This window comes from Ptychodera flava, chromosome 7, assembly GCF_041260155.1.
Source record: "Ptychodera flava strain L36383 chromosome 7, AS_Pfla_20210202, whole genome shotgun sequence".
Taxonomy (NCBI): domain Eukaryota; kingdom Metazoa; phylum Hemichordata; class Enteropneusta; family Ptychoderidae; genus Ptychodera; species Ptychodera flava.
The window spans coordinates 33,755,603-33,773,559 of NC_091934.1; the positions used below are offsets into that span (position 1 = coordinate 33,755,603).

Genomic DNA, 17,957 nt, shown 5'->3' on the forward strand with positions numbered 1-17,957 from the left:
GGCCACGATCATTAAACTCATTAAACTGTTACGATCGTAACAGTTTAATGAGGTTGAAAATTTGTGGCAGTAATATAAATGAAAAGTTTCCATGTACAGACGACTGCAACATGCCACTGGGAACATTTTCAGTTCATATATTATGCTTGCAAAGACTGTCTTTAACGTTTTGTATGTGACCCCTAGTCAAAGAAAACACAAATCAAGTATTTGCAGTCACTGAAAATAGCATTCTGCAGCGACGTTTCATCATGAATACAGTAATGATGGTCAGTGAACACATTTTAAGGCTGCATATTTTCGGTTGTTGAGTAGGCATTATATAATTACAATGAGTTCAACTTTCGTGGTAATGCCATCATACAGATTATATGCATTGATCCTGGGTACCCTTTCTTGGTGATAAGGGGAAAAGGGAAAGCGCCCTCATTTAAGCCTTGCCAAAAATCTAGATATCGTTTCGAAAAGAGTCCGCTATCGAAATAAAGTAAAAACTTCTATTTTAAATGTTCGTGACGTTGCTCTTTCAACATAATTGACCTTGACTGAAAGCCCTAGAATGAATGAGACAGCTTCGAATGTGTCAAAACTGCACAAAAATGACAGGTCATGCAAAAGTAGTTTAATTTGCTTCATTTCGGCTTTATTTAGAAGTGGACAAGGCAGTGTTCTAGGATGATAGCATCAGCTGAAGAGAAAATCATTCCTTCCACTGAAGAGAACATTAAGATAATACCGGGTATTTGTGACCCAAATGGAGAAATAGCTTGCCTCGCAAACTATAAAAAGTTTCAATGGTATTGAAAGCGCTGGTTTATTTTTAACTCAAAACAGCGTTTATTGTTTGACCGATAGAACTCTATCAACAAAAGATTTTTCGTGCATTGCAAAACTCTGAGATCGTGGATAGCAGTGCCGTTAAGGAAAAAATAACAAAAAACATTAAAAGGTGTCATAAGAGGAAGCAACTATTTGAGAATTGGTAAAATAAGTTCAATAATGAAAGTACCATACATCTATGAAAAATGGATCATAGCAACCAGATTATTTGATTTACCCTGATTAGCAAGCATTGTTGACGTTATTGTTTTTCAACACGGGTTTCTCCTGTTTGACTTGATAGTCCTACTTGAACTAAACTCCTCTGTTGAGATTTATAGCTTTCATAAATCATGGAAACCTCCGACAACTCTTTCGGAATTGCCTCTTTAAACATTTTGACCTTTCATTCTACGAAAAAGATAATAACCTATTGTCTGGGACACTATACAAGACGCGCCCTTGAAATATTTGAATACACAATTACACAGTCTTTATCGGACGATCCACAGGTCGAATTAGAGTCAATTTTCATGGTTACGGTGGAACGATGAGACCTACCTGATGTTGACGGGCCACCTTAACCTAATTTTGTGACAGCGCCTCTTTTGTACTTTAAAGAATTACGACCGTCTTTTATATTATGCCTGTCAAGAGATCTACGTACTTCCCACACCAGGTTGGTCCCACAATTGAAAACCTTCTGAAAAGTTAACGTTGAATGTTACTAAGTAACACTCTTTCTCCCACTTTCATATCTGAAATACCAACAGTGATGACTTAATCCCACATTCAAGCTGTCAAGCCATAACCGACTACAAAATTACATCCAGGATATTAAAGAATGTCGCTATTCTTAATAGAATGGCAGCCACCAACCGAGATTGATGGCAAAAGATGTAATTTCCAAATATCAATGTTTAGCACATCAAGTGAGCACATAATGTGGCTGCAATATCGCTAAGGAGAACCACTGTTCTGTAAGGCACGAATTCTTTTTGTGAACTACACGTGATCACCCCTATGCAAAACAGTAACTTTATATCCCCAGTCTACTCACCTAGTACAGGTCACGGTATAAGGTCATTCCATCCGCCTGGGTCGGATTTCATAAGATCGAAGCCATTTGATTCAACCGCACATACCTTGTCTCACTCTTAAATTCACCCTACGGCAGATCCTACCAAGTTCAAGGCTTTCAAACTTCCAGTGACAGCAGTATGGCTTCTTGTGGAGACACTTCGCCAGGTTCGTGACATTTTTTGAATTCCTCATAAGTCTTCAGGATACCGTATAGTTTTCAAACGAGAAGCCCTTACAGAGTTTGCAATGTCAGACGTTCACGTCTTTATGTGACAAGTTCTTCGTTACAGTATGTAGGACATGTTGTATGTCTTTCCAACACTCACTTTGCTGTACCTTAAGCGTTCAACTTTTCTAATCAGTAAAGGGGTGAATGGCATTCATTTTGACGTGAACGCGATCACGCAGATGAACAGACAGAAACAAACGTTGGCAAATGTAAAACAATGTGAAATGATCTCTCAAAACATAAGCAATTTTGAGTCAATATATTTAAATTCCTGAGGTATTTTCTTTCTGACACAACTCATTTGCTGTGCCTTAAGCTTTCAAATTTCTGTATTTGCCTTCTAACACTAATTAACGAGAAAAGAGATAAGCGACATACATTTCAACGTGAACACAATCGACCAGTTGAGTAGACCGAAAAATCGTTGGGCCAACCGTGAAACGGCATATGAAATGATCTCTCAAAACGTAAGAAATGTTAAAGCTACATGTCATAATGGTTTTAAAATCCTCAGGACTTGGCATATATCTCTCTAGCACTCATTTGATGTGCCTTACACTTTCAATTTTTTAGGCCTCTAACACTTATAAACATGGCTTGCAAAGAGGCGAGTGACATGTCTCACAACCTTAAGGCAACCAAACAGTTGAGTGGACGAATATAAAGACATCACAAAAGGCTGTCGTGTAAATCCCTGCGATTCCAAGAACAAAAAATTGAATAGAAGAGTGAATCACACGATGAAATAGCATTTGGCTATTTGTAAGCCAGTGCGTATAATGATCTCTCAAAACGTTTGAAATTTTAACGCTATATGTGACCTTGGTCTTAAAATCAATTCTATCGATAGGTACATACCAATATGTCATCGTTGGAGCCGGTCCTGCCGGTCTTCAGATGGGATATTTTCTCAAACGTGCGGGTCGAAATTATGTCATCCTTGAAGCGAGTGACGTGCCAGGCTCCTTCTTTCTTACCAATCCAGTTCATCGCACCCTGATCTCCATCAACAAGCGATTCAATCCGTTTCCTGAATTTGAGTACAACATGCGCCATGACTGGAATTCTCTTCTCAGCCATGACCTCGAGCTTCTCTTTACCAAGTATTCCGAGGAGCTTTTCCCGTCGGCCGATGATCTGGTTCGCTACGCCAAAGACTTCGCAACAAAGCTGGAGATCAACATCAAATACAACACACGAGTGAAAGAAATCTCCAAATACAAAGGCGATGAGGCCAACGTCAATTTCACTATAACTACCACCGAGGGAGCCGTTTACAAATCCCAGGTGTTGCTGGTCGCCACTGGAGCAGTATCTGAAAGAATTCCTGAGGAAATCAAAGGAAAAGAGTACATGGAGACCTATGGTACCCATGATGTCAATCCCAAGAAATACGAAGGCAAAAATGTGTTGATCATAGGCAATGGAAACAGTGCCTTTGAAACAGCTAACAACCTAGCTGGCCATGCAAGTGTGGTGCATATCTTTGGGGATCGGAAATTGAAGTATGCGTGGGAAACACACTTTGTGGGTAAATATTAAGATTGTTGCTCTAGTTTTTCATACTAATAAGAAAATAAAGAACGGATAGGATTTTGTTAACTCGTGTCTCTCCAATTTCATGGCACTATACTAATTCGTTGCACGTTTGGGTTCAAACCAAGCTTTTCAATCACCTCACCGTATTTTTTTCGTTCACGTTATTTCTGTTCAGGGGACTTGCGTGCCGTCAACAACACCATACTTGACATGTACCAGCTAAAGTCACTGGCAGTGTATGCGGCCATGCATCTCCAGTCAGTGGAGAAAACGCCGGACGGCAAGTATAATGTGGTCTTCCGGGACAATGTCATTCACTGGGAGCAGAAGCAAGGCTACTTCTTCCTCCGACCTGCGCCCTACGATCACGTGATTTGCTGCACCGGTTTCAACTACGTAGATTTGTCGATGTTTGCCGAAGATTGCAAACCAGGTATGATTCTATCTTACGAATCATTTGACTCTGTACCGTCGGGAAGTGATAATAACTAATAAGCATGCCATGAAATCGGCATTTTCACTGATATAGTTTGTAAAGGCTTGCTTACGTTTGTCAGGTTTGTTAAATATTAACAAACACACAGACAAAACTAGTGATGTAAGAAGTTTAAGCATGTGACGAATGATGAAATGAAAAGTGACTATTCGATTTCTGGGAGAAAAATTGTGTGAATCTGCTATTATAACCATTCCCCCTTATTTATGGATAATACACTTTTATTTTCAAGATAAACTTTTACAAACTTGGGCCAAGAAAGGTCAATACCCGTTCTCTGATTATTTGCAGAAACAAGAGCTGAGGGAAAATTCCCTAAATTATCCAACACCTGGGAGTCAACAAATATCCCAAACATGTATTTCATCGGTACAAGCATGCAGTCCATTGATCGAAAGGCGGCATCTGGATTCATCCACGGCTTCCGGTACAACATCCGCACCTTGTCCAATCTCCTGAACGAAAAATACAATGATGTTCCATACCCAATGGTGCCAGTGGATATGACATTGGACGCTATCGCCGAAAGGATTATTGGTAATGTAGCTGCAGTGCTTTTGTCACTCACTTTGAGATCATATTTGCCTTCATCACTAACCATTCAGCCATTAAAACAGTAGAGGCACATTTGCCAATCGTATTTAGTTTCATTTCGATTTACTTATGCCAAAATTTGATTCCTTTTTGTGGTTATTGGAAAACACGGCGATTGAAATACTTGCAGGACTTGAGTTCGTATAAAATCTCAATGACTTCTGGCAGACAATATAGGATTCAATTTGCCAAGAATACCTGCCTAAGAAGCAGCATTTGTGTCATCCAAATATGTCTTCTTGTCGCATCAGTTTGAGCGGAAATCAATAATAATAGATCAAGGGTCACTCATAGCCCTACAGTTTAGTAGCAGTTGGAATTATTAGGTCATATGTATAGAAGTATGTCAATTTTGGGTCGGATCTTAAACAATACAGAGGCAATGAGTGAGACTTGGTGTATAATTGTGACAGGCTTCCCTCTCGTAGTGTGATAATTCATCGTTCGAGTGAAAAACTGCGACGGTCTGCCTTCGGTTGTGTAATGGCCCATAGTACTTTGATAGCTTAAATACAGGCGCCTCGGGGTGTTGATTGTTTATTTGAAAGGTTGCAGACATGTTATTACAGGGCTAAAAGAAGTGGTTCCACAAAATGAAGTTTGGTGACATTTGAAAGCTGGCAAGGTTGTTTGTGCACCACAGGTTCATATGGGGAAAATGTACCCCGTGCAGAAAGTCAGTATAACTCTTTACTGTCGTTATTGTATTTGGAATGTGCCCAATTTACTCACGTAGACAGAAGGTGGTCAGATTATAGGATGTTGTATCCAGGACAAACCAAAAGACAGGGTGACATTCTTCTTCTCAAGTATTCAACCTTTGTTCTTGCCACATTATTACTGAACGTCTTCAAGTTTGTAACTCTCTCGGTGTGACTTTTCTTTCAGCACGTGCCAGCATAGGTGACAGTATCTACCAGATGAACGACTTCTTGATTCACGTGATTGGAATCCCAGATTTTGAGCCAGGGAAAGAGGGCGATGTCAAGGCACATTTCTACGAAGATCTTCCCAAACCCTACGTCCTGGAGAGTCGACGCTTCTTCAAGAAGTACAAACACGTGTTGCTTCTTCGACTCGTCTATGGATTTGAAGAGTGGGTATTCGAAATATGAACCTTTTCTAAGTTATCGCTTTTCTTTATGACAGCATTCCATCTAATGATGTATCTGATCTTCCTATTTTAATGTCTACTTATAGTTGTTCAAATATGAGTCACAAACAATGGCAGATGTCAAATACTTGTTTTGCTTTACAAGTTTTTTTTCTGCAAGAGAAATTTTCTCTTGATTTTCAATTTTGAATCCTTGTCATAGAGTCACCCTCGAGAGGTTTCAACGGCGTTTTACTTATTTTTTCAACCAATTCAACTTTAATTCAACTTTCTTTACATCCTTTCCCGCATTGGTAGATTTGAACAACTTTCACCAGCTATGGACTACGTTCATGCCCCCGACTTCGAAAATGGAAAATGCCAGGCGTTTCTGCATCCCAGAGTGGCTCACTACAAAGACGGGGAGTTTCAGAGGCAGATCCTGCTTCAGGAATCGTTTGTGCTCAGATACGACATACCTGCCGTTAGCGATCAGAATCCCATGATGCAACAGAACAAGTTGAAGAATTTCCTGAACGGCTTTGTAAGTTGTGCGTTTCTTCTTCACGATCAAAAACTGGAACACCGATTACTTCAAATTGCAATGTGGGCTATGACGAATGCGAAAACAACACTTTAAACACGATTGGAATCAATTTGGGATAATTGGATGGTGAAGTTATGTCAATTTAATCTGCAACTGTAACCTCATCTACTTTTCTTTTCAAGTTACACAGTCTTGTTTTTATGAGTAATTTGTAATATTGTCACATTCAGCTGTAGGGCACCTAACAATTTCGAGAAATTTGAAAAATATGAAGATCAAATTATCCCAAATTAGTTCCAATCGTGTTTTAGCTTCATTGTTATATGTGCACAGATATTTAAACAATTTAAATGTTACCAACAGTTTGGCTGAGTACACGTTTGTGGACTACAACTGTTAAATAAAACTTATTATTTTGTAAAATGAACTAAACACTGCATTACGGTATTTGCATGTCACACTGATGGATTCGTTCTATCGTCCTCGTTTCAGCTGAATTTAGAACCAGGTGCACACTTCAATGACAGTTTCTTTGGATCAAAAGAAGCATTTGAGGAGAAAGTCCTGCCTTTTACTGAGGAAGACAAGAAGAGAGTGCCATCTCTTTCTGAGTTCAGCTCGTGTCTCCCCTATTCCATTGACCTGGTGCCACGTTAGTTCCATGATATGGCAAGAACAGAATAGTTACCAATTGAGTTATCACAGATTCGTTTCACTGTTCAGAGTTTTTTATACATGTTTTACGTCTAATCAAGTATAAAGTTAGGGGTTTCGGTATATCCAGCTAAATATGTATATTCTTTTCAATTTCCTTTTGTAGATGCGAGACACGATTTTGTATTACCTCGCATACAGGGAGGGTCACAATTTTTGCGCATCTATAGGAAGGCAAAATGTGGCCGATATAGTGCTTGTCCTAAAATATAAAATCATGTATAATACATAGAGTCTATTGGGCAAACTATTAACATTTTTAACATAAAAATGCTATATCTCTACATTTAAATATGTTTGATAATTCATGCAAATGTACTTTACTTGAAGTGGTAGGCAAAATATGCATGTATTTATACAAAGAAATTGATATTTGGATGTCATTGATAATGTTGATTCACAATACATGGTAGTCTATGAAAAAAAATCTAAGAATAATACTTTTCAATATAAAATTAGCAATATCTATGCATGTATAGACGTTTGATAACTGTCATAAATGTACTTGATTGGATAGGATGGTTACAACCCGTATGTGTAAAAGAAATTTGATTTTTGAATTTCACAGAAAATGTTCATCCACTACACGTGGGAGTCTATAACAAAACTGAGAATATTTTTTCCAAAAAAGCTTGCTATCTGTGCATTTATAGATGTTGCATAATTGACATAATTGTACTTGATTATAATAGGATGGTTACAAGTGAATATGTGTTCAAGAAATTTGATTTTGGAATTTCACCTTAGTTATTGATTCACTATACATTGGAGTCTATGAGAAAACTATGAATAATTTTTACAATACTAAACTAAAAACTAAATGTGTGCTTTTGTAAGCGTTTAACAATTGATACAAGAATACTTAATTCAAATAGGGTGTTTGAAAGTTCAGATATGGACAACAATTACGATATTGGAATTTCTCCTAAAAGTATTATTTCACTTCTCATGGTAGTCTACAAGTAAACTAATAAACATTTTCCCTGACAAAACTTGCTATATCTCTAATTTTTAAGTAATAGCGAGCTGATTTACAAGAAGACAAGCCTCAGAGTTGCCAATGCAAGATGTTCATGTGACAGATAATTATACTTTTTTTCAGATTTACGGTTAAATGATTTTCAAAGAATGCAATAATGCAGCGAATCACTTTTATTTGAAATTCCTAGAATATTTTGAACACCGAAACTGCTTTTTGACAGAACAGATACTATGAAAATCAAGTGACCATCCTGTGTTGTTTGAAAAATACATGACCCCCTTTGCATTTTCAAATTTAAGGTTACCCCCCTGATTTTGCCTACCCACCCCCTCTTTAATAACTGAAACCTCCCTTACCAGTAAAATTTGCACGTATCCATTGCTATATTATTCCGGCAATGCTTTGAGTCCATTTTGTGTTTGCTGCAGTATTGTCTACGTACGATAACATACAAAAATTGAAATCGACCATGAAATTGTAAAAGCCCTTTGAATCGAAATTTCAAATCTAATTCTGCACAAGCTCAGAGTGGACTCAGAAGCTCAACCATATTACGATATAATTTCATATATTTGTGATCAGAGTTCCAAAATCTGACAATTATTGCAAGAATAACAGAAATACTTATGACGTTACTCCCAAGTCCACAAAATAGACCAAAATCGCACAAGCGACAGTTTTGAAGACAATGTCGTTTCAAGTGGAAATTTACTTCAGAACTGTTTTTCGTCCTGTAATAGGAATTTTTATGTTTCATAACTATGGTGTTTGTAGGCTAAGGAACATTTGTCTTGTGAAACAGGAAAAACAATGCATGATATAGAGGGCAGAGTACTGACCAATCACCTTCAGTCAAACTATATTGATTCACTGACGTCAATCTGTGAAACGAATCTCGACTTCTTATCAAATGTTTTCCAACCTACTGATAGATCGAATATTGAAGTTTCGTTAAGTCTCAGTGTTAGGAGAAAAAAAGTATTTTATGCCATATTTGCAGCTATACTTCCAGAAGAAATATCGTCGTATTTGCAGCTATCGTACAAAGTGTCATTGTGAGGAGATAACAGTCGCTGATGTCTGCGAAAACAAAAACTTTCATAGTTTTTCTTTTTCAATTATAAGGAATTCAAGTTTGCTTTTTATATGTTTTGTGATACATTTTATCAGATATTTTATATTGAATTTGAGGGATGGGGAAGAAGATTTTCTCGTATATATTCAGAGAGGAAGTGACACCCTGTACACTTCGAAATTTTTTACTCAATAAATGGCATCCTCTCATGTCCTACTATGCGAAATTCCTTGTACAATAAATTGAATAATTCGCTTTGAAGAGAAGACAATCGAGTATCCAGTGTTTTTGTCCAACGGCTGGCAGATCCAGATTTCGGTTCAACATGTCATTATAATGAATGGAGAGTGGTGGTTTGGCAAATCTTTCTTTAATGACAAACAGCGTATGAAGGCCTCTATTACCAGGCAATTATAAGATTACCCTCCCTCTTTTACCTGTTCAACCCCAATTTCAAGTAAACGGGTCCACAATCACCGTAGATATCAATAGGTTTTGGACAAAACCACAGTGGTGAAGGGATTAAAGCAAAGGAGAACTGAATTTAAAACATAATCGTGTCCCACCTGATGAGATGTAGATATACTGCCCGGTCGCGTTTGCTCTACAACTTGTTTCTCCTCTGTGAACTGAAAGAACATTGATAGTTTGCTGCTCACACCAGTCAATTTTACAAGGCCTGTCAGCTGGCTTGTTTCTATTGGCTGAACATATGCTATACCATTCAGTCCAATTCAATGATGGTGTCGACTACTCCTGTATATAAAAAACACACAGAAGAAATAACCCTTCATATTTCAGGCGCTATTCAAATAGTAAGTGAAATTTACCAACACAACTCGTCTAGGTGCCTCGGCTAACCAAATGGTTTTCTGACATGATAGTGAGGTGACTGCGATTGGCTTTGAGTTCTAAAAATTAGATCTGGTTTAGACCGCTGAGTGTCTAATGATGTGAATTCCGCCCGGGCAGCCTTAAATAATCATAAGAAAACCGAAAGTGTCTCGTCCCGAAAACTCGACAAATCGTAGTATTGGCTTGCCTTATTGACAAGACTCGAGCTCCTTCAACATTGTTCTCCGTTTTTGCAGTTCATTTAATCGGGCATTGTGCCAGCTCCAGCTTCACTAATGCCCTGTTTACACGGATGGATGCTTTCACAAATCAACTGTGCGGCCATAGCGGTTTCAATAAATGACGCAGTTGACATGGTCGTGATCCCAACGTAGAGTTCTTTACGGCGACCTTGTGATCATGAATTTGGTGCAAAGGTTTCGAAAACAAAGCCTCAAGGGGACAAATGTAATGGCAAAGGGAGAGGGACTAAAATAAGTCTGCACAAAGTTGAGGCAGTGACCTGAATTCGCTTTGGAAGACAAAGGGCGTACCTGGTACTGGCACCCGGGTATGTAGCCTGATAGCAATGCAACCTTTTCAAATCATCGAGGGTGGTGTCTAAGAAAAGGCAGTGATACGGCTTGGGGCTAGTTTTAAAATGGGTTCATCCTGGGTTCACACCCATCACGTTAAGGTTGTGAGACGGAGATTGGTTGTTTTCTATGACACCATCTCTGTTGATTTTACGTAAAGAGAATTAAGTAGATGGGATAATAGCAAAATTAACCCATCTGTAAAGTTTCCATCAACCTCTCTACGTCCAAGCATTAACTTTGCCAACTCTGTACATTGATGCATTGTGTACAATGTGTGACGTTATTTTTCACAAATGGACTGTTCCAGACTAATTCATTTGTTCACAATATTATTACATGCCTGGTATATAGAACATAACTTATTGATGACATAGCGGGTTGCATTTGCCATTATTTAACTGATAGTGACCCTTAACTATTTACAACTTGAAAACTTCGGGATTAAAAAAATGATCAAATTACATGTTTGACATAGGAAAGCCAGTTTTTTAGAATAGTATGCATATCAATTCGATAAGCCGCATGACAGTGATTTCAATATATCAATGCGCCGTTCAATGGCGAAAATCGTTGTATTTTTGTACTCGTTTTCGTCCATCATGGAAATCAAATAAAGCATAATGATTGTCATTTGCAAATAAAGTCAAAACCCTGGAGAAATTTCTGTAAGAGAGGCATTTAATAAAAACATTATAGCCCAAACAAGGGATTATGTACACTCGAGGCAGGATACCATTTGCTCTCCTGACGTCGGGCAAATGGTCACATGACCTCGGACACACAGTCCTTCGTTTGGGCTATGTAATATAATAATATCGGGCAACACACCCATATAGGTTCTGTTGGCAAGTTGAATGTTTGGCATTTCTTGAAGAATTGGAAGGTAAAGAAAGAGTGAATTTAACAGACAGAACAAATATAAGAAAACACATTGAACACGGTCAGACGGTACAGCTAACAAGATGACCTGATCCGCGTGTCGAAGAAATTTTGCATTTTGCAATTGCCTCTCAAACAAAGTGGGTACATTGCAAAGTCCATAATTTGGCGCCATCATGATTAACGAAAGATTGTTTTTAGATCGTCATAACATTTTCACGATAAAATAACACACGATCAATATTTTTGCCGCATAGCATCTATTTCTTTGTTTGTTCGATTTTTTGTTTGTTTGAAATATACCGTTTCAGACACGTACGGTTGTAACCCGACAATATCTTCTATAACTAGTCTAATCCTCTTGCTTCAATCGTTTAGATTGTAAATAAATAAGAAAGACAGATTGTCAAGATTCTTTATGGTATGAAGAGATGAAGGAACGGTGCGCCGCGTGATTTACAGACAACAAAATATGAGCAAACATCACCAATACGATCATCAATGCCGTCTGCAATGTTCAAATGGTTGACAAACTTGCTAATCTGGTAAATAATGCCTAGCTGCCTGATTACGCTGGACGGGATGCCATCATCCGATGCTTTACAATTTGATTGATATTGTTGTCAAGCGGACATTCCCCCCAAGCTGTGTCCTCGTTCTGATAATGTGGCATGAAAACAATCAAGTTTAGATAAAATGTTAACCGTTAAATGCACTTCTCAATGTTGATTAAGAGGACAATCAGCATGTGATTGTGATCATAATGGGGCTTCTCGTGTGAGTTGATGAGCCGTACAGTGGTGATATTTTCAACGCCCGTTGTGTACGATATGCTTTACACGCGATGGGTTGTATCACCTTTACCTCCCATCGAAGGTTCCGCTGGCATTTTGGCAGGAGTAGTAAACTTGTAAAAGCTTGTCAATTTAGTCATGGTAGCTAATGCGCTCCCGTGTGCAAGGATTACTGACGGAAAAGCGTGTGTGTAACAGCCATGGTTTTGTCTTAAACCCATCGGGGTTGGACCTGTTTAAAGTGAACTTCGGTGAGCAGGTTAAACGTCAAGATCTGTGTACAGAAAGGGACAACACTGCCTACCCACCTACTTGGGTCGCTGCATTGCACTGGACCCCTCGGAAGTAAAAAGTCTGGCCGCAGCAAGCAAACGATTATATTGTAAAAGATAGTTGATACCTTTCTTGTCTGTAAATCACGTAACACTGGTGACCGTGATAGTCAATGAAAATGCATATCATCTTTTAACGTTTTGCCCTTTCATTTAGCCAAAACTATGCTGGAATATAATAACAACAGATTGAGAGTGTCACTTATTGCCCCTTTATCGGTGTCACGATCTTGCTTCGCTGCAAGTGTCCAGGCGTCACTGTCTTCTGAGTTGATGTCTCAGCTTGGCCTGTCATCGACTAACAGGATTGGCTTCAAGTTAGCGAATTATGGAAAACGCAACGCTTCAGCACTCAGCATTATCACTCAAAAACTTGAACCTTACCCCACATTCAAAAAAGCAGCATTTTAGTAATCTGACAAATAAGTTTTATAAAATTTTCCAGTGCAAACTCCACTTGTGACAGTTAGACAGTGACACAATGTGACAGTGCAGGAGTTGTTACAGCAAGCAGCAAAGTTGTTTTCATTCTATAGATATCGGATATCTGTGTTGTACCTGGGCTTCGATAAGTGTACAGCCTTCTGATTGTGAGCCTGCTGACAACCTTCAAGAAGGCAATACTAATAAGCCCTACATATGAATTATATTATTGTTATTATGTCAACTTCAAATTTTGTTAAAGATTCCTCTTCGTCTGTTTTGTGTTTAGCTCATATACCTTTTAAGCGATACACGTTCCTTGATAAATCAAATCTTTTATCTTATGATAATTATTTCTGGTAGTAATATTGTTGTTGCTGTTGGTTGTGGTGGTGGTCTTGGTGGTGATTTTGTCGCTGCTGTTTGTTTGTTTGTTGTTCATGCTACATCACCATTTGCTGGTCGGGGGATCCTGGATATTTCTACTTCATGAGTAGGAACACAAGGCAAGACGGAAATGATCAAGGCACTACGCGACCTGGAAAATTAACTAAGAAATATTGAAGTAAGAGTGCGGACAATTTATTTACGACTGTAATTAGCGACACTCGTAAAAGACAAAGCTGAGACCGTGTGTACTTTAACACACCTTTACGACCTCTGTAACATAGCCTATGTCACATGACGACTAAAAACCATTAAAAGATACTTAAACTCCCGTGGTACGCGTAATGCACAACCCAGGTATCTAAAGATCAAGGATTCGAATTATGTTTAGCGTTACTAAGATAACACATTTACTGTTTGTCTATCATTAACCTGGTATTTTAGAAGAGTCTCACCCTATTGGCTTTTTAAACAAAAAGGTCAACCGCTGTAGGCATGCGCGATATTCTCTCATCGGTGACCTGGATCAGCTCCCATGGTTTTCAATTTGTTCAGTTAGTGTGTCAGACAATGTCCTTTCTGCGGTGACGATAGAACTTCGTTCATTTAGCCCCGATACTACGGACACGCTGTCAAACTTACAAGACCTCATTAATTAAAATCCGGATGAAAATTCTGCATTGTCATGCTTTAATCTGCATTTCAGTAAATTCGACGTTATATGGTTGTAGTTATGGCTTGTGTGCTTCTGTGAACGCTAAGTTGAGTTTTCCTGAGTATTTCATTCTGTGTACGCCAATATGCCGTAGACAGAGTGCTCTAAGACTTGTTTTGTTTGTCTAATGATTTGTTATTTTTTTTATTTACGGGCGTACGGTGCATCAGGGAAATTTAAACATGCCACAATTACAGGAAAAGGTTACAGTCAGACTTTTCATAACAGTGTCGTGCTGTGATACCTTGGACAGGGTGTTTTGATCTAAGAATGAATCGCTTAGTCCTTGGGGAGCGTTCCTCGCGCAAACACTGTGAATACTGACAAATCAACGTCTTTCAGGATGGCACTGACCTTGTTCAAACCCAGTCGCGCTTGAAACTTGGACTTGACACTCGTTCATCAATTTTAAACGGCAAGTTTATTTACATTGAGTGGTCTTGACGAGATTAAATTATTTCTCCAACTTCCTTACACGCATCAGGGAGGAATGGGCGACAAGGAGGTAGAAGGAGAAGGGAGGACTTCCCTCCCAACCTCCTTACCCTCTGACGTGTATCGTGTACTATTGATCAAGGGCTCTCGTTTGTTAGCATTGAATTAAAACAAAACAGTTCTTTCAACCCCACTTATTGCCCACTTACCAGGCGTAAATGATCTCGTGAAACAATTTAGTCTCGATCGCTGTACAAAAATGAAATCATTTCAATCAAAGCGAGACATTGATTTCAGCACACGAATTTAGAATAGCTCTGTTTGGTGTACTGTTAATGCATTCGATATACTCGAGAATAAAATTTATCGATTGTATATTATTGTAAAATATTCTTGTCGGCTTGACTGATTCTTTTTAACTTTCACCAAAGCTTACACTTACTGTTTTTATTCCTTTATGATTAAAATTGCCAAATACGCTTTCCGCTGCGGTATCATCATTTGGATACACATTTTGAAGCAAATTTGCGTCGAAACCCAGCTCGCTCCTTTAATTGGGTCAATTTGACTCATTATGGTACATGTGAACTAAGACATGCAATAAGATTTCAGCCCGAGTGCGACCCCTAATATCGGTAGGGTCATTAGAAGTGTAAAAATGTGATATGCCAGTCACGTGGTCAATTTTTAATGAAAGGTATTGGAAGACTCGGCCACATTAATAGATTCTCTCTCTAGCTGTCATCATCTAAGTGGTCCTGCAAGCTCTCTGACTGACCATCTTCAAGTTGGCACGCTGAGACATGGCCTCTGCTCAAGAAACTTCGCCAGGTTTGTATTATCAATTTATTTGCACTTCACGTAATATCTAAGAATGATTGCATAACAGGTGGCGAAAGCGATTTTTTGTGAAGTCTCCTTTCTCACAGGGAAGACATAATAATGCGATAGCGCTATTTTCAGACATATAGCTTTTTCAGTCCAACTGTCGTCATAGAAAGTCGAGATCAACTGCCAAATGAAACAGCCAATCGTTGAGTATAACTGTCTTGGTACCATTTTCACATTTTGTCGACGCCGTCCCTTGCAATGTTAAAATCCAGTGACTGCATGCTCTATATCTGTGGGCAGAATACATGGTTACGGTGCATCATCTGCCATAGTTACTTGATAAGAAGGCAGGCGTAGGGTTACATCTAAAGTGCAACTTTACCAATGTGCAAATATTGTAGACAAAGGCAATCTGCAAAGACAGCAGTGGATACCAACTGGAAATGTTGTCATGTTATCATTGCACACGTTAAAACAAAAATACGCGGGAAGGCCATTTGACGAATACGAGTTTTCTGTGCTTCTGGTCGAATCTACATATCTTGGCTTGCAAACGATTCATTAGATGGGTTTCGGAATAGATTGTTTTTCCATGGGACGACTCTGTCATGTGACCAATAAGCATCCTTCATATCTAGACGATTTGCAGGTACAGATTTTGAGAGCAGATTTGTAATTCCAGATATATTATAGCTTCAATCATTCGTTTGATCAAGTGTGTATGTTTACCTGTCTGTGAAAAACCATATGTTGTTGAAGTCATGCAGACAAGTTGATAAATTCTTCGTCTATTCAGTATATCAAAACCGTGTATCAGAACTATAGACGGATTTTTTTTCTATTTTACAAATCAGCATCGATGGAAGCCGGCCAGGTCTTGCCTTAAAGGCAGAAAGCAATGGCTAAATCATGACGTCACAGTGAAAAGTACAGAGTCCCGGCGAAATTTTTGCTGTGTCATTTCTGCTAGATGAGCTAAAAATACTAAGCTAGGGATTCAGTAAACTTTCAAGTGATAAGATAACTTTATTCCTGATATCACTGATGACGTCACATTGTAAAAGTACTTAGTCATACCGAGGCATGTTGTACAATTGGTTGAAAACAAAGACGAAATTCTACTGGATCGAATGGGCATGTATGTCCTTTGGTAGTCTATTCTAAAAGGAAAATATCTTGCTAATTTACATTTCTGTTTCCCTTGTCAAATGTTAATTTTGCAATATTACAATGCGAATATTCACTATATACATTCACCATAAATCGTTTTCTTCCACCCTGCTTATTCTACCAAGAACAGGGAGAGAAAATAAATACTTTGAAGAAGACAGTCGGAAAAATCACTCAAGACGCTACACAAAATGAAACGCCTATTGTATGTCGTACTATACACTGAATTTGAAATATGGAAGCGTACTTTATGAACTTTGAAAAATAGCAGTTGTCTTATTTCATGGATGGAATCAGCTAGCACGGTCGAGATGGTTGCTTCAGACCGGTCCATATAAGTTAGCTCTAAAATGCAGAATCATTACCATCTGCGTAGTCGCCGACTTGACCATCAAGTCACGTGGGCTGGGACTATACAGATGATGGGTTCATCAGTTACCTATGTGTGCATGACATTGCATTATGGTGACGTACACATCTGCCTTTAAAAAGTCCGTGTACAGATCTTGCCTATCATGGACAACAATCGTACTAACCATAAACAGATAGGCATTGAACTATCCAGCTCCATTCTGGTTTATATCAATTTATCTTGGTATCCTAAATGGCTTTATTGTGTGGATTCCATCTTCATCTTCTCCGCGTTGCCAGTTTTCGCTGCATATATTATCTATAAGGGTAAAAATTTAAAAAGACTATATTGATTCTATCTTGCAACCGCCACGTAGATCACAGTCCCTCCGCAGATGTAGATCATTACCAACAGATGTTACTTTCATTGGCTGTAATGTCTGAAGAAAACTAGCGAGGGCGTTGTCATGACAATGTAGTAAATACTTCCAAATAAAAGTGTCTCTGTAATGATATTTGTTGAAGCTGCAGAGAAAAAAATTGTGATGTCATACACATGATCGTCATCGAGAGTTCAAGTGACCCTTCTTTGAATAGGAAGGTTTCCATGTTCTAAATACTGTATTTTCTTAATTGAAGTTCATATTTTTGGGAGCTGTGTCAATTGCCGTTGAAAAATATTCATGAATCTTAGAGGACAACTTTGACAATTGCCTGTAGCCATATAGTGCAAAATAAACAACAAATCCACAAAATGCAATATGTGCATTACTAAGACCAACACAGGCACATCAAGGACCAACAAACTCACTCTGGAACCAAGATCGCAGCTGCGCAGTCAGCCGATGCAAATCCTCGACTCTGCGTCATCATATATACAATGAAATAAATATATGATGTGTTACAAACTTGTCACTGTTACTCAAAAAATACCGCCAGAATTATCGGCCTGCAGTTATCCGACATTAAGCGATTTTACTTATCATGCATTACGTTATATCATATTAATATACTGATTGTGCAAGTGGGTCGTTCT

General features: G+C 38.5%; 2 protein-coding genes across 3 annotated transcripts in view; both read left to right on the forward strand.

Annotated features, from left to right (window-relative positions):
- The window catches only part of LOC139137350 (FAD-dependent oxidoreductase domain-containing protein 2-like), a 90,451-nt gene that overhangs the window by 65,983 nt on the left and 6,511 nt on the right, over positions 1–17,957 (forward strand). Inside the window, exon 1 of one of the 2 annotated variants that reach the window (XM_070705394.1) lies at positions 15,066–15,400. The exons of the other annotated variant lie outside the window; for it this stretch is intronic. Within the exon in view, the coding sequence (XP_070561495.1) occupies positions 15,373–15,400 (28 nt within the window). The 5' untranslated portion in view covers positions 15,066–15,372. Of the gene's footprint in view, positions 1–15,065; positions 15,401–17,957 lie in introns of those variants that run through there. 2 annotated transcript variants of the gene reach the window in all.
- LOC139137347 (FAD-dependent oxidoreductase domain-containing protein 2-like) lies at positions 1,857–9,397 on the forward strand. The gene is made up of 7 exons (XM_070705390.1): positions 1,857–2,067; positions 2,982–3,662; positions 3,846–4,103; positions 4,458–4,703; positions 5,649–5,856; positions 6,172–6,397; positions 6,893–9,397. The coding sequence occupies exons 1-7, from the start codon at positions 2,040–2,042 to the stop codon at positions 7,055–7,057; spliced, it is 1,812 nt and encodes a 603-aa protein (XP_070561491.1). The 5' UTR covers positions 1,857–2,039; the 3' UTR covers positions 7,058–9,397.

Excerpts from the sequence above, each read along its gene's own strand:
- LOC139137347 (XM_070705390.1), top strand. The coding sequence starts at position 2,040 with ATGGCTTCTTGTGGAGACACTTCGCCAG. Across the intron at positions 4,704-5,648 it reads TATCGCCGAAAGGATTATTG|CACGTGCCAGCATAGGTGAC; the intron begins GTAATGTAGCTG and ends CTTTTCTTTCAG. Across the intron at positions 5,857-6,171 it reads CTCGTCTATGGATTTGAAGA|ATTTGAACAACTTTCACCAG; the intron begins GTGGGTATTCGA and ends CCGCATTGGTAG.